We start from the raw sequence: 26,880 nt of genomic DNA on the forward strand, positions 1-26,880 counted from the left end.
GTGAAGATTGTAATAAAAAACACATTTGGAAATTTGCCATTAATACGGAAACACAAGTGATGAATATATAAAGTATTGTGGACATAAGCAAAATGCGTTGGTGACATAAATTGGTGATTTCTCTTCAGTGAACTTTCCAAGTTTTACATACCGTATTACAGAACTTATTACCTTTCATGTTAAGATTCTTCTGTCAGTTTTTGGTAGAACAACATTAAAATAAATGAAAAGCACTACATTGCTTATGTCCTACCTTTACCACGGCCCATACTCAAACACTAACAGTCTCTTCTTTGGTTACACAATCGGCAATGAAAGCATCAAACTTTAATTGTAGTTGCACAGGAGTGTTTAGTGCCCTCAGTCTTGCAGACGTGTATATACCAGTACATTTGACTGATTGTCTCGCAATTGTTGTGTGTTACAGGCAGTGGCCGGATGGCTGACATGGAGGATATTGTGATTATATCCAGCAAGCAGAGCCACGCTGCCGAGCTGTGGGTGCGCTACCTCAAGTACTGCTTTGAGGAAGTGGGCAAGATACACAAGAAGCCACCGTACAAGTAAGGCAGCACTTCTGTTAATCTTTTGCTTAATATGTCAAAAAGACCACATCCTTGCAGCTCATTTTCTAACCATTTCATCTGCCTTTGAGCTGTGATTACGTGATCTTGATTTTCTCACAATGTTTTCTCTTACATTTGTTTTATTCCAGTCTCTGGCTGACTTTTAAAACTATTTGTTCTTGTAATAGTTTATATGCAGGCAGGAGGTTCTCTTGTACTAATTTGATTTCGAAGATCATCTCTGTTACCCGTAGGGGAAACCCATCGTTAAGCTTTTAGTGTCGTTGATATTATTGTTTTGTTTGATTTCTGCTTCAATGAACTTCATTGTTAACATACATGATTTACTTCCTTTAGTTGGAACAATGGTAAAGGCAAAAAGTGTCAACTGCATTCAAGCCACATGAAGACATATCTTGTACATTTGTATCTAGATAAGTTCCACAACTCTCTGACAATGTTTAGTCATTATTTTGAAGAGAAACGCTATCCATTAAAGATGTTCCTTGCTTTGGATGTCTGATAACAGCAGGGATGCTAGAAAATATCGCAACACAAACAATTGTGTGTACAAAATAACCTCAGTATGTCACATTCACTGATTGAGCCGCAACAGAAAGTTAGCTGGGTGGACTGCTGTTGCTTCTGGCTTTAAAAAGTGATAGAAGATTGCTAAGCAAACAAGAGTTAGTGGCTATTAGTGAGATGTGATTTACTATTATAAAACCATTGTGCCTTAAGCAAAATGGTCAACTGTATCTAAGAGCAATGAGTACATCTGGAGAGCATTATGCTTGCTTTTTTGTGTTGTTGATGATATTTTCAAAAATCTGACAACTCGGATAATTCAATCAGAAACTAATTATCACATTGATCCTATACAGTGATGCTCATTCCTTCAAATGACAAGCCATGTGATATTTTTCCCACATATTCAGAGATGTGTATGGCTGAGGAAGATGAGATGTGCTGTAAATAGTGTTGTAAACATACGAAACTACAATCGTCCGGCCACAACTATGTTTTTTTTTTTATTACTCAGTGAGGTGGTCCATTAAACTACAACACACAAAATATTAGTTTACTTTATTACATAAACGAATAAAAGATTTAATTGACTTTGCCACAGGAGTGCTTGATAAGCTACATATGTTATTGACTGTTAACATGTGCATTAATAAACTGTCTTAAAGTAAAATGTTCCACATTTAAATGAACAAGTCCATCATAAGCTAACTATCATATTGATCCAGTACTATGATGTTGACTCCTTTAGATGAGGCCATGAACTGGGGCAGAAATCTTGCTAGCTCGACACTATATTGACCTCAATATGAGGGCACTGACGAGCTGACAGGAGAGGCACGGTCCTCAGGAGAACCTCCTATATTTCGCTGCAGACTGCAGCGAGCCCTCATTGGTGTCTGTGGTATTGATTCATTTTGCCAACTTTGATGTGGAAACACAATACCACAGATAAAACTATTCTGAATCTCAAAAACCTATGCAGAAAAGGACATATGAGGAGTCCTCCAGTAGTGAGATATACTAGTTATCCAGTCATCCCTTATATCATTCGTTTTGGGTAAAATCCTTACTGAACTCAAGATCAGAGTATGTAGTATATACTATTATTTTTGATGGCTTTATAAGGAAACCAGACTCAGAGACAACGGACAAAGTGAAATTTAGGTTTTCCCATGTGGAATGTTTCTTTCTATTATATTCATATCATTGGGTTTTAATGATTCAGAATGACCTACTTATCCTCTAAAGACCTGAGCCAAATTTAGAAAACACTTAAGTTCCCCCCGTATTATTCCAGAGTCCTATGTGTGGGGATTGAAGAGATAGCTGGTGCTTCTCGGCCTCCTCCAGCACTTGAGGAGAAGATGGTTCGAGTGAAACTGCAGGTGGTGGTGATGTGCTCAAAGCTGCTTGACCATGTGTACAACCATCCAGGCCCAAGCACAGCACTTGGCCGCCTGCTGCAGCCAGAGCGGGTTGTCGCACTGTTGCTGGGTGTGGAGGAGTCGTCCGTTACTGAGCAGCATCGTGCAGGTAAGCTGGAGCATTCTGCCAGAATCAGTATATGGGAAGTTCTTAGCCATAAATTCCAGCTAGCTATTCACTTTGACGACAGTATATAAGACAGGTCAATATGTATGCATCAAACTTTGAAGTCAGAGCAGCCACATCCTGGGTATGTCATTTTGAAAAGATAAGACCACTTCAGCCCTAAGTCCTTTGTTTATAGGTACAGCAAGTTTTGCACCATTTTAGCTGTAATAAATAAAGTTATATTCAGATCGAAAAAAGAGAAAGATGTCAGAATTAAAATCACATAGAACGCTCCCATGATATCGTGAGTAACAGTACCTGGTGAGCTGTTACTCATGGTAGGACAGAAGGAGTGAATGTGATTTTAATTTTGACATCTGCTACTTAGTGAAAATTTGCTGCATATGAATACTGGGTTATATCCGACTCTCTTTTTTTCGATCTGAACATGACCTGATTTTGTTACACCAGATGATTCAGCTAAAATGCTGAGAAACTGGTCATGCCTATAAATAAAGGGAAATGGTTGATCTTTTCAGAAAAGTTAATATGTGTTTGTTAATAGTGCTTCATCAGTCACGTTGATAGTACAAATGAATATTACTGTCACTTGGGAAATTAGAATTTAAAATTGAATGCAGTTGCTCTAATGAGCTTACCTAGTAATATCATCATTGTCAAAATGGATTGTTATTACACAATTATATGATTTAGGTGGCAAGTTAACAATTATTATTTAATAATTTGCTTTAAATTTTTTTTAAGAAAAATTGATCAGTACCAGTACAACCTTCAGTTAATGTCACTAAAATTGTCCCCATTGCATTTACACATCTTAAAACCCTGATGCTTAGTAAAGAGTTCAGAAACTTGAATTTTGTTTCTTCTATATGTTTCTTAGCGTTTATTGACTGTCATGTGAGAATTAGGCCCAATGTCTGTTCAGAATTGTTTTTTTTCTTTGGTGTTTGCTTATCCATGGAAAGGTGTCAACTGACAGGTGATTATACTGATTTTTCCGCTTTAGCACTAATTTCATACCTGCAGTGGAGGAAAATGACAGTGAAGGACCAGGATGAAGTATTTGTCAGAAATTTGCTGGATACAGCGATGGGAATTCTGTCCAGAGCGTCACGACAGCAACGAAAACATGGTGAAAAAGCGCAGTTTTCTTTGCATCCAAAGAAAGTAAAAGAGGTACATATCCTTATTAGAGTAATTGTTAAAATATCTTAGAAAAAGCTATTAGTAAGATGGCATAGTTATTTTAAACCGGTTCTCCAGCCAAATGATGAAATTAGTATAGAAATAGACTATTGTGGTATTAACATATTGTTGTATGTATGATATAGAAAGAAGAAATTGTCATTCCTGAAAGTGTGCAGTTGTTTAAGATGCCCTGTGTTTAATTTCTAAATCCACATTGTTCTTTATTAGCGGCAGAGTAAGGTCCTTGTGCTTCTCAATGAACCACTGGGGGAAGACGATAAAGTGAATGTCAGTGTTGACAAGAATGGTGAACGATTACAAATTGCCACTGTCTCTAGGAAAAATCCATATGCAGTCTACTTCCAGCTACCAGGTATTTGCCACTTTGTTATTCACTGTGTCATTTTGCTGTAACCACACAATTAAAGAAAAGTAATAACTCGTAAAACTCTGTTTACAGAAAGCTGCCTTGAGGTATCCATGTTGGTAACCATATATGTTGAAAAGAATGGCCAGTCCTTGGGTGGGCACTTGCTGAAATGTGAAAGTAAGATGAGACAACTTGATCAGATTCTGAGATCTTCTGATAATCCTTTGGAGTTCATGTGCCAGGTAAGTATTAGATTGAATTTAGATTAATAAGCTGAGGAATAGTGTAAATGATTGAATTTCAGTGTTCTGTATTTTATATTGTCACTGCAGAGGGTCAGTGTCTAGACATCTCTTTAATACATACACTCCTGGAAATTGAAATAAGAACACCGTGAATTCATTGTCCCAGGAAGGGGAAACTTTATTGACACATTCCTGGGGTCAGATACATCACATGATCACACTGACAGAACCACAGGCACATAGACACAGGCAACAGAGCATGCACAATGTCGGCACTAGTACAGTGTATATCCACCTTTCGCAGCAATGCAGGCTGCTATTCTCCCATGGAGACGATCGTAGAGATGCTGGATGTAGTCCTGTGGAACGGCTTGCCATGCCATTTCCACCTGGCGCCTCAGTTGGACCAGCGTTCGTGCTGGACGTGCAGACCGCGTGAGACAACGCTTCATCCAGTCCCAAACATGCTCAATGGGGGACAGATCCGGAGATCTTGCTGGCCAGGGTAGTTGACTTACACCTTCTAGAGCACGTTGGGTGGCACGGGATACATGCGGACGTGCATTGTCCTGTTGGAACAGCAAGGTCCCTTGCCGGTCTAGGAATGGTAGAACTATGGGTTCGATGACGGTTTGGATGTACCGTGCACTATTCAGTGTCCCCTCGACGATCACCAGTGGTGTACGGCCAGTGTAGGAGATCGCTCCCCACACCATGATGCCGGGTGTTGGCCCTGTGTGCCTCGGTCGTATGCAGTCCTGATTGTGGCGCTCACCTGCACGGCGCCAAACACGCATACGACCATCATTGGCACCAAGGCAGAAGCGACTCTCATCGCTGAAGACGACACGTCTCCATTCGTCCCTCCATTCATGCCTGTCGCGACACCACTGGAGGCGGGCTGCACGATGTTGGGGCGTGAGCGGAAGACGGCCTAACAGTGTGCGGGACCGTAGCCCAGCTTCATGGAGACGGTTGCGAATGGTCCTCGCCGATACCCCAGGAGCAACAGTGTCCCTAATTTGCTGGGAAGTGGCGGTGCGGTCCCCTACGGCACTGCGTAGGATCCTATGGTCTTGGCGTGCATCCGTGCGTCGCTGCGGTCCGGTCCCAGGTCGACGGGCACGTGCACCTTCCGCCGACCACTGGCGACAACATCGATGTACTGTGGAGACCTCACGCCCCACGTGTTGAGCAATTCGGCGGTACGTCCACCCGGCCTCCCGCATGCCCACTATACGCCCTCGCTCAAAGTCCGTCAACTGCACATACGGTTCACGTCCACGCTGTCGCGGCATGCTACCAGTGTTAAAGACTGCGATGGAGCTCCGTATGCCACGGGAAACTGGCTGACACTGACGGCGGCGGTGCACAAATGCTGCGCAGCTAGCGCCATTCAGCGGCCAACACCGCGGTTCCTGGTGTGTCCACTGTGCCGTGTGTGTGATCATTGCTTGTACAGCCCTTTCGCAGTGTCCGGATCAAGTATGGTGGGTCTGACACACCGGTGTCAATGTGTTCTTTTTTCCATTTCCAGGAGTGTATGTGTATTCAGAGGGGCAGGGGCTCAAAAAGTCACACTGGACTTTATGAGCAACCAAGTAAGACAACCAGCTAATGTTGACATGTTAAGAGATCCAGTAATTGGGGAACGTTATGAAGAGTGAATGATGATAACTGTGAGCTGTGACCTCACCCTGATGAAAATACCAGTTTCTCACGTTTCTCAGATTTTGATGTCAGGAAATTCTGCAGGCTGTAACTCTGTCAATAATTATTGGGTTAACACTATTTATGACAAGGCACTCCATTGCCTTGGTGCAAAATTTTTTTCTCACATTTTGATTGGAAGTATGAATGTACTCCAACACTGATTTTTTCCTGGAGGATGCTTGGGAGTTGGCCCATAACATTTTCAGAGGTTCTAACAGTTAGAAACCATTCAGCTGGTTTTAATTTTGTTTATCTAGTTACCCTTTAGTTTAAAATTAGCAGCATGTAATTGTTTGGCCAAGAGTGAGAGCATGTGAAGTACCTGCAAAACATGTTTCTTGTTAAAAAAAAATCGTGGAGTTCATGTTTCTGGAAAATGTTAGGTTAGTGAAACTTTGGTGATTGCCTGACCAAATTATCACAGAACAGTGAGTGCTGCAGATATCCAAGAAGACATGTGCAACCTTAGCAGTTTATGCAGGGATATTTCTTAACACAACATTGTTACCAACATAAGGTTTGCTTGGGAACTTATGTTTTATCATGACAACATTACTGAATAATTTTCTTACCATATTAGATATAATTGATATACCTACATCATAACAATTTCCTGTTTCACCATTTTCAGGAACTAACAGTCAAAACTAATACTGTATTGTTATTTTATATGTAAAATTCAGCTGCATTATGTAACAATGACACCCAAGGAATAAACTTACACCACAATATTTATGTATTCTGTGATGGAAGAATGCTAGTAGAGCCACTGATACCATTGGAAAGTAAACAGCCTGGTCTATTGCTACATAGTATCTTAACTTGAGTACCTATCTCTGCCGGCCGCTGTGGCCGAGCGGTTCTAGTCCCTCCAGTCCGGAACCGCGCTGCTGCTGTGGTCACAGGTTCAAATCCTGCCTTGGGCATGGATGTGTGTGATGTCCTTAGGTTAGTTAGATTTAAGTAGTTCTAAGTCTAGGAAACTGATGACCTCATATTTAAGTCCCATAGTGCTTAGAACCATTTGAACCATTTGTACCCATCTCCCTGCACCTCCCTTAGTGGGGCATAGTGTTTGGCCAGTGTTGAGAGACTACAAAGAAATATGCTGAGTTACATATTGTCCTTCTTAACCAAGTGTAGTGTCACAGAGGTTAAGGCAGGAGGATGGCAGTCGAAATTTCAATCTGACCACCTCGCTTTAAGTTTTCCACATTCTCCCTAAATTGCTTAAGCTGATGGCTGGGGTAGTTCCTTTGAAAATGCGTGGCAGATATCCTCCTCCTATCCGAGCTTGTGTACCTTCTCTAATGATTTCATCACCAAGAAAAATAAGTAGCTATACATGCATATTAAGCTATTATTTGTTGAAAAGAAAATCAGAACTCAATAGACAGTGTTAACTGCAAGTATTTTTCTTTTAATCATGTACAAAGTTGAGGGAACTCTTATGTTTCTGGTTCCAGTTGCCTCATAAATAACCCAAAGAAAATGAAACTACACAGCTTATTTCAACAGTATTTGTTACTGTAATCTAATTTGTTTTTACAGACACTGGGCTTCAGTCCTGGTGACCGTGAACATCTGGACAACTTTTTGGTAGCAGCATTTCAGCGCAATGTACCTGCCCATTTTAATCTACTGCATGGGGCAAATGTCTACCTCAGATCACATTCTAGTAAGTTTAAAGAAATCACACATTCTTTTTCTTGTTCAAACTTGAAATAAAATTAGAATTAGTGGTGCATCATCCCCTGAATAGGCCTTCTGTTATATTTCATTTTGTTTTCTCTCTTTAGAATCATAAGCGAATTGTGCAGCATGTATTGTTTATCTGTTACCCCCATCCTCTCCACCCTTGTTGGATCCCATGTATCCAGTATCAAAGTGGACGGAAAGTTGTAAAACTGGCATACATCCTCCTAATGTGTGTTATTTCTTCTTTCACTCCTCTGTCTACTTGCAACCTTTCATCTTTTGTCTTCTAGTTTCTAATATATGTTTGTTGATGGCATTCCTTAAGTTTTCGTGATCTTTTATGTCATTTGTTGTCATGCCTAGCTGTCTGTGGTCATTTTCAACTTCCTTTACCCTTTTCTTCCCCCAGTGTTGATGGATGAAATGTTAGAAAAGTCTTTTTGCAATCCTGTTCTCATTATAGCAGCAATAATTAAAATTATGGGCTGAAATCATTTTGTGTAGGCACTACGTGGTGGTTGTTATTGTGAGAGGCTTTATTTCGCTAGTATGCAAAAATAACTGTATTTTATATGGTTAAAGTGGGATTGGCACTTTATACATCCGTAGACCTGTATATTGCTGTGACATTTGAACATGTAGCTTTACGTAATATTTACATTCTACTATTGAGGTGATACTCTTCAGGGTTTGATGAACTCACATAAGAGGAAACACATCCTTTCATACAAATAAAAATTGTGAGGAATTTTATATACATTTCTTGGAGGTACTCAAATAGTGTAGTTCGTTTACAAGGTAATTTCTCCTTGCACTCAGTTTTTCTCATGTCTGGAGACTCCCCATCATTCAATTACCTTGGCTTCTATTTCTAATAGGTGGCTATGATCACATCTCTTGTTGATTGACCAACAACACAATGCACCAGTGAAGGAAGACCATTTTTTTAAGCTGTAAAAATATTCTGTTTCTGATTGCTTTGCTTTGAAACAATTGTTAGATATTTTAAGTTTTCTTAATTGAGTAGCAGAAACTGAACACTCTCTGTGCTGATACAATAGTCTATAAGAACAAGAGTAAAATAACAATAGTAAATACAATTTGCATGTTTCCCCTTAGGTCCTGAAGAATATCCAACACTCCTACATTTTGCTGCAAGACATGGTTTGGAGAAATTAGCATGCCAACTGCTCGACTGCCCAGGTGGTGAGCAGGCATGTATAATTCGCAATGTGTGTGATCTTACCCCTGCGGAGATGGCAGACAGAGGTGGCCACTCCAAGTTGGCCCAGACTCTGAGAGGATACATGGTAGCATCTGCAACATAATCTTAAATGCATGGTATTTTTAATTCTTCTATTCCACCTCTACATCTGTTTTCAGTTGTCTGGAATGTGTTGAAAATGATGAATCTAGTTATAGAATAATTCTTAGCCCTTTTTTACATTTGGCAATAATGTGAATTTTTGTTTCTTTTCCACAACTGGAAAGCAAATGACAGAATTCACCAGCATGTACAGCTACCTCAAGATCATGAGTGAAGAGAAGGCAAAATCAGGAGGTAAGCTACTATAGTATATTAGTAATTATCTGTGTCAATAGGAGAATTCAATTGAGAAAACTGTAAAATTAGTAGGAGACAGAATTTCCTGCCAGTACTTACTTTCAGGAGGTGCAGTTTCAAACGCTGTCACTAGAACCACTTTTGCTCTCTCTGACATCCTCTTGTTTTATGGTTCCTTTCAGCTTAGGGTCTGAGTGAACTGATTTCCCTTTCTAACTTTTTCAGCAATGTATCCCACCTTTCTCCCTAAGTAAGAGCATATAAGTTTTGAAAGCTAGGATTATCATTTTCTAATAAATGATGAGACAGAGTTGCTGACCATCATTTACCCCTAGGAGGTGATGTAGTACTGCAGATAGACTAATACAAAAGTAAGAATGTTGACACTGTCTTACCTTTGGAAACTAGTAACAACATGATTAGTAGAGATGGACTGATGAACTCTTATTTTTTTTGGACGGTGTTCATGTCTGGTTTGTTAATTTGAAGTCATGTTAGCTCACAAATTCTGCTGCATTATGTGAAATAATTGAGTCTTGAAGAATCTTTACATTGACAAATATGGGAAGCTGTGCATGATCTTCATTTATATTTTGTGGTGCACCATTATTAAGCCATCAAAATGATCCAGGCCTTGGGAGATGGAACTTTGATGGGAAAGACAGACTGACATCTGTCATTGCCATTTACAGATTCTTCTGTTATTCATTAGCTAGACAAAATACCAACCCTAACTCCTTGCTTCAGAACTTAGCAGGTGGGAAATTCATTTTCTAGCTACTTTTCATTTATTTATTTTTTCATCTCTGAATTGGTTGCCCTTATGTTGCATTTTTCTCTCCCCTACACTTCTTAGAGCCTGCTGTACTTTGTTGTCAAGACCTCGGATTAGTGTATGATACTAAAGTTACTGTGCACCTTGCCCATTTCTGTTCATGTAGATGCAGCTGAAGTTCTGGTTTCTTTCTTTGTTTCATAAAGTGATTGCGGCAGTCAGAATTTCATATGTAGCAGACACATGAATAGAAGTTGACAGAAATACTACCTTTTATAATCAAAGGGCCTTTCATCTGGTAAAGGAGAGATGGCAGAATATCTAATTACAAAAGTGAATGTTTCCATTAGGGTTTGACCACATGTGTACTTGCTTTTGCTTGGAAAGCATATTTTTAAAAAAATCTTTACTTTCGGGAAGCCAATTGCCTTTGGTTGATTAATTATAATGATTTACTTTCAGAAAAGGAGGAAACAGACTATCTGCGACCAAGACCCCTCAGTGAAACATACCAGGTACCTCCATCAGCGCGCACTCTCATGGAGCAAAATTACCAAATTCCACCAACTGCACGGCCCTACAACCAACAAAATGACAGCAAAAATTCCCACTCACCTGCCAGTAAAAGTGAAGAGCCTGAATATGAAATAGCAGGATACATGGAAATGCATCCTTCAGGTAATATAGGTTTGTTTTCTTCTAAAACTAACACTTCTTGTAAGAAATAGAGAAGCATGTCCAAACATCACAATATTACTTTGTTAATATTTGCAGTCATTCTTCTGTAGTTTCTAGTGGTGTGGATTAATATGTTTTAATGTACAAACACAATTTCTGAAGTAACACCAAATTTTATTCTGCTTCTACACGAAGAGATTCACAGTAACACTGAATGGGGTATAGAATAGTAGAGTCTCATAACTCTAGTACACATCAATATACAGTCTCTTAGGTGATTACACACTTAAGTAAGTAAACACAAGTGAGGCTGAGGGCCAAGTGCGCGGGCTTATATTTAGCTTTGTGCGCACAGCACAACACTCCCTATGCCCTCCGTATAGGCTGTGAGGCGACCTCTCCGGGCTGGCCATGGAAGCACTTGCACCATGCACGGTTTGATTAGATGTGCTCATATTGTAGAGTTACAATAATATATGTAGTGCTTTCGTGAAACACAAAATATCTGCACCTAGGTGTCATGCCTCAAAGCAAAATATTAATCACTAGCAAGTAATAATGATTTGCTTTGTAGGTCACTGAAGATGCCTGAAACAATTAGGTAAAATAAGTTTGGTTACAAACAAAAATACAATTTATTACTAACAATGAGTGATTGTTAATCTTATCTGCAATACAAAGAACATAAAATGTTAGTATATTTGGAGGAAGAAGCAAGCAACATTCTCATAAAAAAATATTGTTTTTTAGTGTGTGGCATTTGCATTGGGTACGACATAACCAATTACTTTATTTATTATTTGGGGAGACCCATATTGAACCCAATACATCACATAAATTTGTTTAATCACATAAAAATCCAGATATTTTATGTTCCTAAAACTCCAGCTGCCATCAGTGACAGTCAAAGAAAAAGGAAGGAAATTAAATATTTGAAGCAGAGGACAAAATAGTTTATAAAAAGGAATTGGCGGTTTGGAAATTATGGATAAGGAATTGTGAACTATACAGGCAGGGACTCAAGTGGCTTTTACAATTTGCCTTGAAAGTTATTGTAAACACTTTCAGTGTTCATCACTATAAGATAATGATGTCTGGTGACAGAAGGTCATTGTGTGATAACTATAATGGAATTCCATAATAGTGTCTTAACCACCCTTAAAACATTTCTGTTTTTTAATTGTAGTTGGCAGTAACACAAATATAGCATGCAATGCAGTTTGTTCACAACATTGGTTTTGAAATGCTGAATAACAGCAAAGTGAAACTAAAGATATTTTACCCTGTTTTCATTTGTGCTTCTCACTCAAGGTTGAAAATAGGAATTGGTACAAATGTATTGTACTAGTAGTATACAAAGATATACAAAAGAATTCTGATGTTAGACAATGTTTACAATTTTGTCAAAATCCCTGTAGTGTTTACTGTTAAATATGCAATTTGATTAAAATCATAGCCATTGTGATTATTAACGATTCTGTGAATATTTCATCTTGAGAAACTGGATGACAGGACACTACTCTTCATTTATAGAAACTGAAAATTACTGCAACATACAGCACATTCATTCATTCATTAATCTGTACAGCCATCCATTCATTTATTGTTTCCCTCAATCCTACCACGAAGTGAGGTATGTAGAATAAATCAGGTTAAACGTTAATAAAAGAAATAGCTGTTAGAAGCTAAATCTGTACACTGTATTAGCAACAAGGTATTACTACTGCTCTTCAGGGGTACCAAACAAAGTTAGTGGATTGGTTAAGGAGTTATTGGATGGGAAGTTGTTGACAGAAGTGGAAGGAAGTTAAGGCATGACCCAGGGATGTGTGCTGGGACCCTAGTTATTGATGGTGTGTATTATGACCTGGTAGGCAGTAGTAATAATGACCCTCTTATCTTCACTGAGGTACTGCTACTCTCTGAAAAAAGCTGCAAAAATATTCAATGAGAACTTGATAAAATTTCAAAGTGGAGCAGAGATTGGTACTTTGCTTTAAATGCACAGAAATGTGAAACTGTGCACTTACCAAAACAAAAAATATTAGTATCCTATGACTACAATATTAGTGTGTCATACTTAAAATCAGTCAACTTATACAGACACATGTGTGTAATGATTTGTTGGGATTTGAAGTGGAATAATCACAGGGCCATGGTTAAGGCAGGTGTCAGACTTGGGTCATCTGCAGGGTGCTGGGAAAATGCAGTTAGTGTACAAAGGAGACTGCTTAAAAATCACTTGTATGTCCCATTTTAGAATATTGTTCATGTGTGGGACCCATATCCGATAGGAATAACAAGGGATATTGAACACATACGAAGAAGGGCAGCACACATTGGTCACAGGTTCTTTTTACCAACGTGAGAGTCACAGAAATGTTGATGGATCTGAATCTGCAGATTCTTGAACATAAATGCAAATTATCCAGAGAAAGCCAACTTAAATGAAGAATCTAGATATTATTCAGTCCCCTGCATGTTGCTGCTACATGGGATGTGAATACTAAATTAGACCAATTGCATCACACACCAAGGCACGTAACTTGTCATTCTTCCCACACTCCACATGTGATTGGAATGGGAAGAAACCCTAATATGTGCTAAGTACTCTGCCATGCTTTGCACAGTGGTTTGCTATGTATGTATGTATTTAGTTGTAGATATAAGTTTACTTTAGCACAACAAAATTAGCTTGAAAGCCACTACTTTTTAAAAACCTGCTGCTTCATCAGTTACATCATCTATTATGTAGTCTACACCAAACTTAATGTTTTGATCATCACATTCCTGTTCATCGAAGAAAGGTGACATAAATTTGCAGGAGTAAAGGCCTGTTAACAATCAACAGTGCTACTTGCCTTACACCTAACATGAGTTTTCAGTCACTGAATCTAGACAATGAGATAATTTACAGGAGTGGCTATTAAGACATGCTTTAAATTTTCTTTTGAGTTTTTATTATGTCAGTTTCTTAGTTTATGTACGATGGAAACTTATTAAAGTCTTTGCAACAAAATACAGAAATTGTTGAGAGTCCTAGACCAGGAGGCAAATTCTTCAGAAAAAGTATTCTTGTGTCTTGTACTGTGGATGTGTGAATCACATTTATAAGGAAAGTGGAATTTATTATTAGCAGAAAACACCATCCAGGACCAAAATCACGAGGAAATGACTGTAAGAATGCTTAGATCATTGGAGAAGTCACTACAAAACTAATGTTCACAATATTCTTTCTGCTTGTTTTTCCTCAATGGATACTTTATTTACATTGGCAATATTACCAGAAGATAATTCTGTAAGAGAGAAAAAAATAATTACATGAGAAATATAAATTCCTTGCTTAATTCTGCAGCATATATTGAAGACCAGAATTGACTTTTTCCCATCTACTAGAGTACATTTTAAAAGCATGTATATTTGAAATAACACATTGAAAACAACAGATCAGTGTCATTAGCTATACTGATGTTTTACATCACAGTATGTTATCCTAAATAGAGATTCTATTGGGTGAACACTGATACTGGTTGTGCCCAGAATAGCCAGATAATACCAAACATCTGTGTTAGGTATCAGTGCTTTAACTTTCACCTTTACATATAACAAAAGTCTGCAGATTATGATCTTACTAAAGGAAAACTAGGTTCTGTAAACAGCGTCAGTAAAATTATTAGAAAGATGCACCACAACTATCATGTAAGTGAAAGAGGAAATGAAATAAAGTGTAAGATATTGATAAACTATTGTGAGTGAAGGAGAATTCTTAAAAAACAGCTTTGAAATTACAGAATACTGAGAGTTCATGGGTTGGTAACATTGGACTAATGGAGGACATTGAACAAACGGTATGTAAGAAATGAAAGCATGAGGTGATTTATTTGGAAAAGAGGCTAAAATAGGATTTTGCATAAAATTCTTTACAAAACTTCATAAACCAGATTCCATGAAGTAATAAAAACATCATTAGATGGTGCTTGTCAAATTATGTAGTTAATCTTCTGAGAGGCTCTGCGTGGAAGTCCTTTATACTTCACATGGTATGATACAGCATATCTCTTTTTACCATGAGCTTCTTATTTGACCTTAAATGTGCCATTGATGTTTTGAGTTGAAGCTTTCTCACATGTACTTGTGTGCAATAATGTAGTATTGCAAGACCTACTTTACTGTTTACAGGTTCACCAAACAGTATTCATCTAAAAAATAGTCAAGAACTTACTGTTTCACCCACTAGGACTCACAACCAATCTCCTTCACCTATGAGTAGTGAAAATACAAGTGTGCATCATTTGGATCAGATGAATGGTTCAGAGGATAAGTCAAGGACAGGTAATACAAACAAATATATGCTCTGTGTTAGATATTGGAATGCAAATTGTTATATACTCTTGGAGTTGCTCATGAAATCTCCTTCACCTATGAGTAGTGAAAATACAAGTGTGCATCATTTGGATCAGATGAATGGTTCAGAGGATAAGTCAAGGACAGGTAATACAAACAAATATATGCTCTGTGTTAGATATTGGAATGCAAATTGTTATATACTCTTGGAGTTGCTCATGAAATCAAAGAATATATATAAATGTTAATTGACTGGGAGATGCATTCAGAATTGTGTATGATCTTTGGAGTTACAGTTTTTATGTTGTTGAGCTTAAAGTTGAAGAAGGCTTTTGCTGTATTGCAAATAACAACATAAAATTTCCTTCATGGTAGCAGAGGGTGGTTACTTGTGTTCTGCAGTTACTGATGCAATAAGTGATTAAAAGATCAATGAAAAGTCTGTTGAATTAGTGCAAACAACATAACTTCATTTAATGCATATATTGACTGTTACTCTTTATTTTTCCCTTATTTAAAACAAAGAGATGTAAAGTTCCAGTCAAAACCAATTCCATGTTGAGGAGCTCACCAGACATGATAGTTATGCAAGTTGAAAGTTCTCAGTACAAGTTAACTTAGAACATGACAAACTTTGAGACTGTGTGTGTGGTGTCAATGCTAATCCAAAGAAAGAAGTTATGGCAACTTTGAAGTTGATTTTGTTACAGGATCTAATCAGTTACATGCACATATGACATGCACCTACTGTTAAGCAGATCTGGAAGAAATTGGAACAAGCTTTTGATGACAATGGTTTAAACAGATGACAAGCATTACTGAAGGGCCTCATTACCACTGGTTTCGAATATGCAAAAGTGTTGAAGATTACATGAACAAAATTGTGTCATCTGCTCATAAATTAAGAAATATTAAATTTGATGCCAGTGATAAGTGGCAACACTCACATTGGCCAGTAATCCTGAAACATACAATCTAATTATGATGGGATTAAAGTCTCAGGAATATGGATCCGTGTAGAATGTACAAAAACAATGCTTTTATAATAAGTAAAAGACATGGAGAGACCTGCTCTTTTCATGGGAAAATGGCCTGTTCTAGGAAAACAGGTGCACAAGCAAAACACATGAAAAGGTAATAAGGAGTGATGGTGCTTCAGTTGTAAGAAATACAGCCACATTTCCAGACAATCAAACAGAAGTAAAAGACAAATAAATCTCCAGAAGATAAAATATTTATCAAAGGCTTTATGGCTTGTTCAAATTCAATGAATTCAGACATGTGATATGAGCCTCAAATGTCTCTAGCACATGACAAAGCAATGCAACTGGATATATGATGTATGTAAACCCATCAGTACCTGTGATACTGTTGCCAGCAAGACATTGCTTCCTGTAGAAAGTCTAGGAAATGTCAATCTGATATCGAATGGTGATGAAAACAGAATAATTCAGGTAAGAGATGTGTTGTATGCACACTATAAAAAGGCTGTTAAAAATTAAGGATCATGCACATAATGTCAGAAATTAGTAATTTGGAGAACAAACTTGGATATCTCTATTGAATTGAATGGAAGGTCTATGAATGGTGAGTCACTGGTAGCAAATATATTTAATAATCATTTCTGAATTATAGTAGAAATTGTAGGGACAAACAGTTCAACAGAAAAATCACAGCAGTATTTTGAAAAAGTAGCTCTCGTAAAATTTTATCTTATGAATATATCACCAACTTCTCCTTTTGAAACTAAGAAAATCATTTATACTCTCAAGAATAAAACTCTTCTGGTTTTGATGGTATTTCCAATAGAGGACTAAAGTTTTATTCCCATACAATAAGCTTGGTCTTACCTGAAGTATGTAATGCATAGTACCACTTGGTATTTTCTGCAACCCATCTAAGGCATTTTACTGTGCGAATCACAATATTCCCCTAGATAAACTGAACTTCTATGGGAATGATGCTGAAGCCACCCAATGGATGTCATATTTAACCAAAAAAGGCAAAAATATACAGAAGGGACATTATTCCGACTGGGGAGAAATCATGTATAAGGTTCCCCAGGCTCAGTCTCAGGTCCGCTATCTTCTTAACATATGTAAACAATCTTCTGTCTAATACAAAACAAGCAGAATTAGTTCTTTTTGGAGATGACACTAGTATTGCAACCAATTCAAGCATATGAACAGAAACAGGAGAAATGGTAAACAAGGTTCTTAAAAGTGTCGGTGATTTGTTTCCTGCAAATGGTTTGACTCTCAATTTTAAAAAGAGATAACATATTCAGTTCTGCACATCTAGGGGAAGGGGGAGGGATACTACACCAATGATAGGGATAACACATAGTGAGGAAATAAAAAATAGGGTGGAAACATCAAAAATTTTGTGTGCCCATATTGATGAGAATTTATACTGGAAAAATTACATTTTGAAATTCTAAAAAAAAAAAAACTTAGTTCAGCCACAGTTGTACTTAGAATCATATCAAATTTTGGGGGAAGACAAATAAGTAAGTTGACATATTTTGGTTACTTTCATTCAGTTATGTTATTTGGAATAACGTTGTGGGGTAACTGATCTTTAAGAAAGAAAATCTTTGTTGTTAAAAAATGTTCTATAAGAATAATATGTGATGCTTACTGGTAGGCATCTGTTTAAGGAGCCGGCCATTCTGACTACTGTTCCACAGTATATTTATTCCCACATGAAGTTCGGTGCAAATAATCAAATACAATTCAAAAAGAACAGTGATGTACATAACTGCAGTACCAGAAGATAAACTGACATTCACTATGCCACATTACAGTTGTCTTTAGCACAAAAAGGGGTGCACAATGCTGGTCTGTTACCTGGGGATATAAAATATTACAGGTATCAAAGTAAAATCTAAAAACAAACTGAAAAAGTTTCCTCTTGACAACTCCTTTTGTAATGAGTGAAAAGCCGTGGGTAGGATTACTAAATCACATCAGGGAGGGGCAGGGGGAGGGGGATTGGGACACCACTTACAAGTTTTCAACATGTACCCATGTTCACAAATTAATTTTGGATCTGATTGTAAAATGACTCATTCCACAACATTGTGATTTATCATGCGAATTGATCTATGGAACATGAAACTAACTAATCAAAACTTGATGCTTGTCTTCTGTAGTTACTGTGATGGTTAAAAATGGACACCAACTAAATTTTAGGTGCAGTGGTTGTGACATACACAAGAGGGAGGGTATGTTTGTGTTCAGCAGCATTTATAAGTAACCTGTATTGATTAAATACACACACAGAAATGACTTTAATATAACATCTCCTCATAATTTAAGTGGCATTATACTGTTTCATTGCACATGATATATTTGGATTCTAAAGGTGTAAATAACCTATCAGAGTGTACTAAGGCTGTAAGCTTGTCTTCTGCAAGTAGCAAAGAACCTAGCCCATTCATGACATGTCTCCAAGTGAAGCAAACCAGACTGCCACTCAATCATATTGGTTCAAGAGCTTTACAACCAATGCAGTTGATTCACATTGACAGATGTGGTCACATGGAGTCTTCATCACAGGGAGAATGAAATATTTCATTGTTTTCATAGATTATTATTGTAGAATCAGAATTTTATTGTCCCATTACGTACAAGTTAAATCATTGATTGTGTGTACAGGAGACTCGTCAGCTTATAACTATGATAAACTATACATGAAATACAATATTTTTGTATAATCACAATAAAATCTGAATATTATTTATTATTATTGTTTTTATCCAGCTCAGATGGTCAGATCATTAAAAAATTCATCAACAGAGTAATAACATTTCTGCACCAGGGTGCTATACAATTCTCTTTTTACTGCCTCAGTTTGGACCTTTCTAAAATTTGTGTCTTTCAGTGTATTCTATACTTTCATTCCCATATATTGTGGAGTCTGTGCATAAGATTAAGCCTTTCTGTAGGCAGCATGAAGCTTTCTTTGTTTTTAGTTTCAGAACTATGCTGGAAATTATTTGACAAAAAGAGTTTAGGGTTATTACTTGTGAAAAGAATTATATCATACAGATACAATGAGGGAACGTTTATTATCTTAAGATATCTTAATAACAGCTGACAAGATTCTCTTGGCTTTGCACTGCATGTGTTTCTGATAATTTTTTTCTGCAAAGTTAATATTTTTCTCATGTTGCTCGCATTCCCCCAGAAGACAATACCGTGTCTCACTACTGACTCAAAGTAACTATGGTATACTACTTATTTGTGTCTATACTAGTGACATTGGCTAAGATGGACACCAACACAAATGCCAGGCTGCTTAGTTTATTTTTTAGATATTCTATGTGTGAGGACCATGATTGGTTTCTGTCCAATTGCATTCCTCAAAATGTAACATGCTCTGCTTCATTTAGCTCCTGGCTTCTGTGCATAATGTAAATATCATTTATTCGAGACTTTTGTCTTAAATTGCATCGGTTGTGTTTTTGAAATATTTAGCTTTAGGCCATTTAGATGGAATCAAACATCTAGGTTCTCTAGCATTTCTATGACATTTTCAGGAATTTCTTCTGTGTTTTTATTTTGTACCAGTACTGATGTGTCATCAGAAAATAAAACTGTATGATAATTTGTATTTATGGGTATGTCATTTACATAAAAAAGAAAGAGCATTGGGCCCAGAATTGAGCCTTGTGATACTCCCTGTGAGATGGTTCTCCACTTCAAATAGTATTTCCCTTTGCTTCATGTTATGACAACCCTTTGCTTTCTCTCCATTAGATACGATTTACACCACTGTAAGGAACTACCCATAATTCCATATTTTTTCATTTTATGCAATAGTAAGGAGCGATTCACGCAGTCAAATGCTTTGGATAAGTCACAGAAGATTCCCGCAGCTTTTTGTGACTTGTCCAAAGTGGAACTAACTTAGTCACAAATTCATTCATTGCATGAATTATACTTTTGCCTTTACAGAATCCAAATTGATTTTTTGAGATTACGTTGTATTTGTGGGAGAAATTTTGAATTTGAATTGCAACAATCATTTCAAATATCTTAGAAAACACAGGAAGAAGGGAAATTGGATGGTAATTTACCATATCATCTTTGGAGCCTTTCTTAAATACTGGTTTGACTTCTGCATATTTTAGAAATTCTGGAAAGTACCCTTCAAGTGATTGATTAATTATTTTGTGTAGCTGCTGTAATGACTTTGGCAGGTATTTCATCAGATCCCACAGAATTTTTATTTTTTAGGTTTAGTATAGTTTTTTCTACATCTTTTATTGTTACTTTGTAAAATTTAATTTAGGCTCTCTTTCTTGCTCTGACTTGAGCCAAACAAATGTACCTTATCTTGATAAGAGTCTACATCGACATCATATTTTGCTACATTTATGAAGAATTTATTAAAATTTACTGATATCTAAGCAGGATGTACAATTATTTTATCTTGTACCTTTATTTTAGAAATTTCCTGGTTGCTAGGTTTGATTCCAAGTTCAGATTTGACTACTGTCCATACTGCCTTGGATTTATTTGTGTGTGTTTTTTAATGAATTTAGTATTTGCCATTTCCTTTGCTGATTTTGCAACCTTCTTAAATAGTTTTTTATATGCTTTAACATAGTTTAAATTATTTAAAACTGTGACTGAATCTTTCGTGAGCCACTGTTTGTTTAGGCAAATGACTCTGATATTTCTTCCTTGTGAAAGAATGATTTGCAGCTCGTCAATTTTTGTGGTTTTATCATGAGGATTGTTGCATTTAGGCCTTTTATGTTCCAGTGCATTAGGAATGAAGACTTACATTTATGTATAGTTTCCAACACATCTTCCCTTGAACAGCCCCCTTCACTTTTACTATTGAAGTTTTCTTTCCAGAACGATGTTTTACATGATTTATGTAACATTTCTCTGGAACCACTTACCATAAAAAAGTTGTGGTTCTTTCCTATTACAAGTGGTGTGGGTTGATGCGTAGTGAGTTGGCGTTTCACATGTGATTTTCTATGTGTATGTAAACTTTCCCAAAGATAACTTCAGTTTATTTTGAGCTTTCAAGGCTTACAAAGCCTAGTGTAAAATAAATGAAGAGGGGAAAAAATATTTGCTCGAATAATTATAAGGAGCACCGCAACAACGAATTCATAAACTTCATGAACGAAACTTGCATTAAGGATCAGACACCTGCTCTGTACCAAGTGTATGTTAGTTGATGCTTGTTTACACAAACAATTCTGGGCAGATGCAACACTGACAAATGCCTATATTATTATTAGAACCAGCTGCCAAAGTGATTGGTGGAAAGGGACAAGACCTGACATTTCCTGCAGTGATTCACAAAACCAACACTGGATTGGTGTGAAACAAATTTTAAGGTATCTTCAGTGAACCAAGAATCTGCAGCTACATTTTACTGAAGAAGACCAGAAATAACTGTATATTGGGATGCAAACATTGGCCAATTATCCTGTAGGTAGGAGACCATCTACTTGATACATTTCTATTTTCCAGACAGGTAGTATCAAATGGAATTCTTGTGCTCCCTGTTTTGGAGGCAGGATACTAGAGTGTGGTGTCAGCATTTCAATAAGCTCAGTGGATTCAACTGCTACAGACAGCTCAGTCATTGAGGAAATAATCCACTAGTCATACACTACAACAATAAAAATGTAATAAAGCAGGGATCCACAGACTGCTATCATCTGAGAGTGAAATATAACTATCCATCTGCATTTAATCAGAGAAAATGTTAAAAGTTCAGTAATAAAGTTTGTGTTTGTGAAAGCTATGAAATGGAGGTTGACAGTTTGACTAAACGAACAGTATATGAAAAAAAATTTTGTGTTATTTAATGGGTGTATTCTGATCAAATAGGGGTAATGCAGGAGTAGGTTTAATAATGAATAAAAAAATAGGAGTGCGGGTTAGCTACTACAAACAGCATAGTGAACGCATTATTGTGGCCAAGATAGACACAAAGCCCATGCCTACTACAGTAGTACAAGTTTATATGCCAACTAGCTCTGCAGATGATGAAGAAATTGATGAAATGTATGACGAGATAAAAGAAATTATTCAGGTAGTGAAGGGAGACGAAAATTTAATAGTCATGGGTGACTGGAATTCGTCAGTAGGAAAAGGGAGAGAAGGAAACATAGTAGGTGAATATGGATTGGGGGGAAGAAATGAAAGAGGAAGCCGCCTTGTAGAATTTTGCACAGAGCATAACTTAATCATAGCTAACACTTGGTTCAAGAATCATAAAAGAAGGTTGTATACCTGGAAGAATCCTGGAGATACTAATAGGTATCAGATAGATTATATAATGGTAAGACAGAGATTTAGGAACCAGGTTTTAAATTGTAAGACATTTCCAGGGGCAGATGTGGATTCTGACCACAATCTATTGGTTATGAACTGCAGATTGAAACTGAAGAAACTGCAAAAAGATGGGAATATAAGGAGATGGGACCTAGATAAACTGAAAGAACCAAAGGTTGTAGAGAGTTTCAGGGAGAGCATAAGGGAACAATTGACAGGAATGGGGGAAAGAAATACAGTAGACGAAGAATGGGTAGCTCTGAGGGATGAAGTAGTGAAGGCAGCAGAGGATCAAGTAGGTAAAAAGACGAGGGCTAATAGAAATCCTTGGGTAACAGAAGAAATATTGAATTTAATTGATGAAAGGAGAAAATATAAAAATGCAGTAAATGAAGCAGGCAAAAGGGAACACAAACGTCTCAAAAATGAGATCGACAGAAAGTGCAAAATGGCTAAGCAGGGATGGCTAGAGGACAAATGTAAGGATGTAGAGGCTTGTCTCACTAGGGGTAAGATAGATACTGCTTACAGGAAAATTAAAGAGACCTTTGGAGAGAAGAGAACCACTTGTATGAATATCAAGAGCTCAGATGGCAACCCAGTTCTAAGCAAAGAAGGGAAGGCAGAAAGGTGGAAAGACTATATAGAGGGTTTATACAAGGGCGATGTACTTGAGGACAATATTATGGAAATGGAAGAGGATGTAGATGAAGATGAAATGGGAGATAAGATACTGCGTGAAGAGTTTGACAGAGCACTGAAAGACCTGAGTCGAAACAAGGCCCCAGGAGTAGACAACATTCCATTAGAACTACTGATGGCCTTGGGAGAACCAGTCATGACAAAACTCTACCATCTGGTGAGCAAGATGTATGAGACAGGCGAAATACCCACAGACTTCAAGAAGAATATAATAATTCCAATCCCAAAGAAAGCAGGTGTTGACAGATGTGAAAATTACCGAACTATCAGTTTAATAAGTCACAGCTGCAAAATACTAACGCGAATTCTTTACAGACGAATGGAAAAACTGGTAGGAGCGGGCCTCGGGGAAGATCAGTTTGGATTCCGTAGAAATGTTGGAACACGTGAGGCAATACTAACCTTACGACTTATCTTAGAAGAAAGATTAAGGAAAGGCAAACCTACGTTTCTAGCATTTGTAGACTTAGAGAAAGCTTTTGAGAATGTTGATTGGAATACTCTCTTTCAAATTCTGAAGGTGGCAGGGGTAAAATACAGGGAGCGAAAGGCTATTTACAATGTGAACAGAAACCAGATGGCAGTTATAAGAGTCGAGGGGCATGAAAGGGAAGCAGTGGTTGGGAAAGGAGTGAGACAGGGTTGTAGCCTCTCCCCGATGTTATTCAATCTGTATATTGAGCAAACAGTAAAGGAAACAAAAGAAAAATTTGGAGTAGGTATTAAAATTCATGGAGAAGAAGTAAAAACTTTGAGGTTCGCCGATGACATTGTAATTCTGTCAGAGACAGCAAAAGACTTGCAAGAGCAGTTAAACGGAATGGACAGTGTCTTGAAAGGAGGATATAAGATGAACATCAACAAAAGCAAAACGAGGATAATGGAATGTAGTCAAATTAAATTGGGTGATGCTGAGGGAATTAGATTAGGAAATGAGACACTTAAAGTAGTAAAGGAATTTTGCTATTTGGGGAGCAAAATAACTGATGATGGTCGAAGTAGAGAGGATATAAAATGTAGACTGGCAGTGGCAAGAAAAGTGTTCCTGAAGAAGAGAAATTTGTTAACATCGAGTATAGATTTAAATGTCAGGAAGTCGTTTCTGAAAGTATTTGTATGGAGTGTAGCCATGTATGGAAGTGAAACATGGACGATAACTAGTGTGGACAAGAAGAGAATAGAAGCTTTCGAAATGTGGTTCTAAGAAGAGAAGTTTGTGGCACAACTTGACTAGAAGAAGGGATCGGTTGGTAGGACATGTATTGAGGCATCAAGGGATCACAAATTTAGCATTGGAGGGCAGCGTGGAGGGTAAAAATCGTAGAGGGAGACCAAGAGATCAATACACTAAGCAGATTCAGAAGGATGTAGGTTGCAGTAGGTACTGGGAGATGAAGAAGCTTGCACAGGATAGAGTAGCATGGAGAGCTGCATCAAACCAGTCTCAGGACTGAAGACCACAACAACAACAACAACAACATTCTGATCAGCATGTTACGAAATTAGAAGGCAAGTCATTTTTTACTCTGGTAGTTGCTCATGAAATCATAGAGTATACATATATATTCACTGTCTATGAGGTTACTTTCTGGAATTAATTAAACTTACTTTTTTTCATTATGTTTAACAAATACAGAGTGCTTTTTTAAAATTGTAAATAACTGCACAAAATTTCCTTCATTCTGTCTTAAGAAGGCATTCAATTTCTTTGTAACTGTATACTAAAGAATTCTCTCAGTTATAATTTGTTTCTGAAAATTATTAATATAAAATAGTTTCTCGAGGATATCCTGGTAATGTCAGCTGAAGCCATTGGAATTGAATGTGAATACAAAATTAACCACCATGTGTAAGCAGAAACATTCAAAAAAGTGAGAAACTACACAGACAGTGTCTAATTGCATTCACTTATGTAGGGGGAGTCAGTGTGATAACGAGTCACTCTTTTCTTTCTCTCTCTGATTATTTTATTTTGTTTCTTTCCTTCCACCACCAGTTTTGCTTCTCTCTGGAAATTTAGCTTTTGTTTACATTAAAAGTATGTTAGTGGAAAAGGAGAGGAGCAGAGAAGGGAAAAAGATGGGTGGGTGTGTTAATAGAGAGCAGTGCAAAATGAGGGTAAGGGGATGTGAAATGGGAAGAGGTGATAGGACAGAGGGGGCAGAAACTGTTGATTGGAGGCTGTGAGGACAGCAGATTACTGTAGGCTGAGACCATGATGATTCCAGGAGGGGAGAATGTGTTGTAAGGATATCTCCCATCTGCACAGTTCAGAGAGCTGGTGGAGTAGGGGAGAATCCAGATGGCTTGGGCAGTAAAGCAGCCATTGAAATCAAGCATGTTATGCCCAGCTGTATGTTATGCCACAGGGTGGTCTACTTTGCTCTTGGCTACATTTTGGTGGTGGCCATTTGTCCTGGTGGACAGCTGGTTGGTAGTCACACCAATATAAAAAGCTGTGCAATGATTGCAGCAGAGCTGGTATATGACATGGCTGCTTTCACAGGTGGCCCAGCATGTGATGGTGTAGGATAAGCCTGTGTCAGGACTGGAACAGGAAGTGCTGGGTGGGTAGACTGGACAGTGTTGCACATGGATCTTTCACAGGGATATGATCCCTGTGTCAAACGTTGGTGTTGGCATAAGGATCAACTAGGATGATGTGGGCAACAGAACACTACTGTAGGAAGTGTGGGAAGGATCAGTGGTAGGATATCTCTCATTTCAGGGCATGGTGATACATGATCAAAGCCCTGGTGAAGGCTGTGGTTCAGCTGTTCCAATCTGAGGTGTTAATGGGTAATGGAGAGACCACTCCTTTCTAGTTGGTTCTTGAGTGTGGTGGGAAGGTGGGGGCATGTGGAGATATGGCAAGGGAGAACTTGTTTGCAGACTAGATGGTCTGGGGGATAGTGCTTGTTGGTGAAGGCATTTGTGAGACCTTTAGCATACTGGGTAAGAGAGTTCTTGTCACTGCAGATACACTTGTCTCCAAGTGGCCAAGTAGTATGGGAGGGATTTTTTGGTGTGGATAGGATATTAGCTATTGAAATGCATATAATGTTGGTGGTACAGCTGCCATGCTAGATCAAGCTTTTCATACCCTGACAGGCTAGTTGCCATTATTACAGTCTTGAAGATATGCCACATGTGAGTTCCTGGGATGCCAGTAGTCCTGTCTGGCTAAAAGAATATTTAAAATGGGGCTGAAGGAACTTGGGAGTGGCTGTAGGCCATTGGGCATGTACATCTACTTCTTCACTCACACCTTGCTACAGAAATTTGGCTAAAGAAACAGTAGCATGGAACTTAGAAGCCCATTTGCATCTACTACATTTTGTTAAGGACAATAAAATGTAGAACTTTGCAGTCAAAAGACAGGTTATAGGAGATGGAAGAGGAGTTGAATAACATCAAGTGATACATAATGAAATTGTTGGAAGTACTGCAAAAAAGTGAAGACCAAATAGAATTAAAATCAGGTCATATGGTTATTACGGACTCACAGAGCAGGAAGGAATTTCAGGTGTAAGCTTTTTTGTAAATAAGAAATTTAAAAACAGTGTTACAGACATTGAAGGAATCTCAAAATCGTATTAGACAGACCCTAAGATATTTAATGGAAATCATTCAGTTTTATGC

General features: G+C 37.7%; 1 protein-coding gene across 5 annotated transcripts in view; it reads left to right on the plus strand.

Annotated features, from left to right (window-relative positions):
- The window catches only part of LOC126237369 (phosphoinositide 3-kinase adapter protein 1), a 534,739-nt gene that overhangs the window by 485,969 nt on the left and 21,890 nt on the right, over positions 1 to 26,880 (plus strand). For all 5 annotated transcript variants that reach the window (XM_049947453.1, XM_049947451.1, XM_049947448.1 and 2 more), the window contains exons 2-11: positions 428 to 563; positions 2,392 to 2,627; positions 3,655 to 3,824; positions 4,065 to 4,209; positions 4,297 to 4,448; positions 7,716 to 7,842; positions 8,982 to 9,172; positions 9,354 to 9,423; positions 10,664 to 10,879; positions 15,059 to 15,211. In XM_049947453.1, coding sequence (XP_049803410.1) covers positions 439 to 563; positions 2,392 to 2,627; positions 3,655 to 3,824; positions 4,065 to 4,209; positions 4,297 to 4,448; positions 7,716 to 7,842; positions 8,982 to 9,172; positions 9,354 to 9,423; positions 10,664 to 10,879; positions 15,059 to 15,211 — 1,585 coding nt within the window. In that variant the 5' untranslated portion in view covers positions 428 to 438. The remainder of the gene's footprint in view (positions 1 to 427; positions 564 to 2,391; positions 2,628 to 3,654; positions 3,825 to 4,064; positions 4,210 to 4,296; positions 4,449 to 7,715; positions 7,843 to 8,981; positions 9,173 to 9,353; positions 9,424 to 10,663; positions 10,880 to 15,058; positions 15,212 to 26,880) is intronic.

The sequence above is a fragment of the Schistocerca nitens genome, chromosome 2 (genome assembly GCF_023898315.1).
Source record: "Schistocerca nitens isolate TAMUIC-IGC-003100 chromosome 2, iqSchNite1.1, whole genome shotgun sequence".
In the NCBI taxonomy this organism is placed as follows: Eukaryota; Metazoa; Arthropoda; class Insecta; order Orthoptera; family Acrididae; genus Schistocerca; species Schistocerca nitens.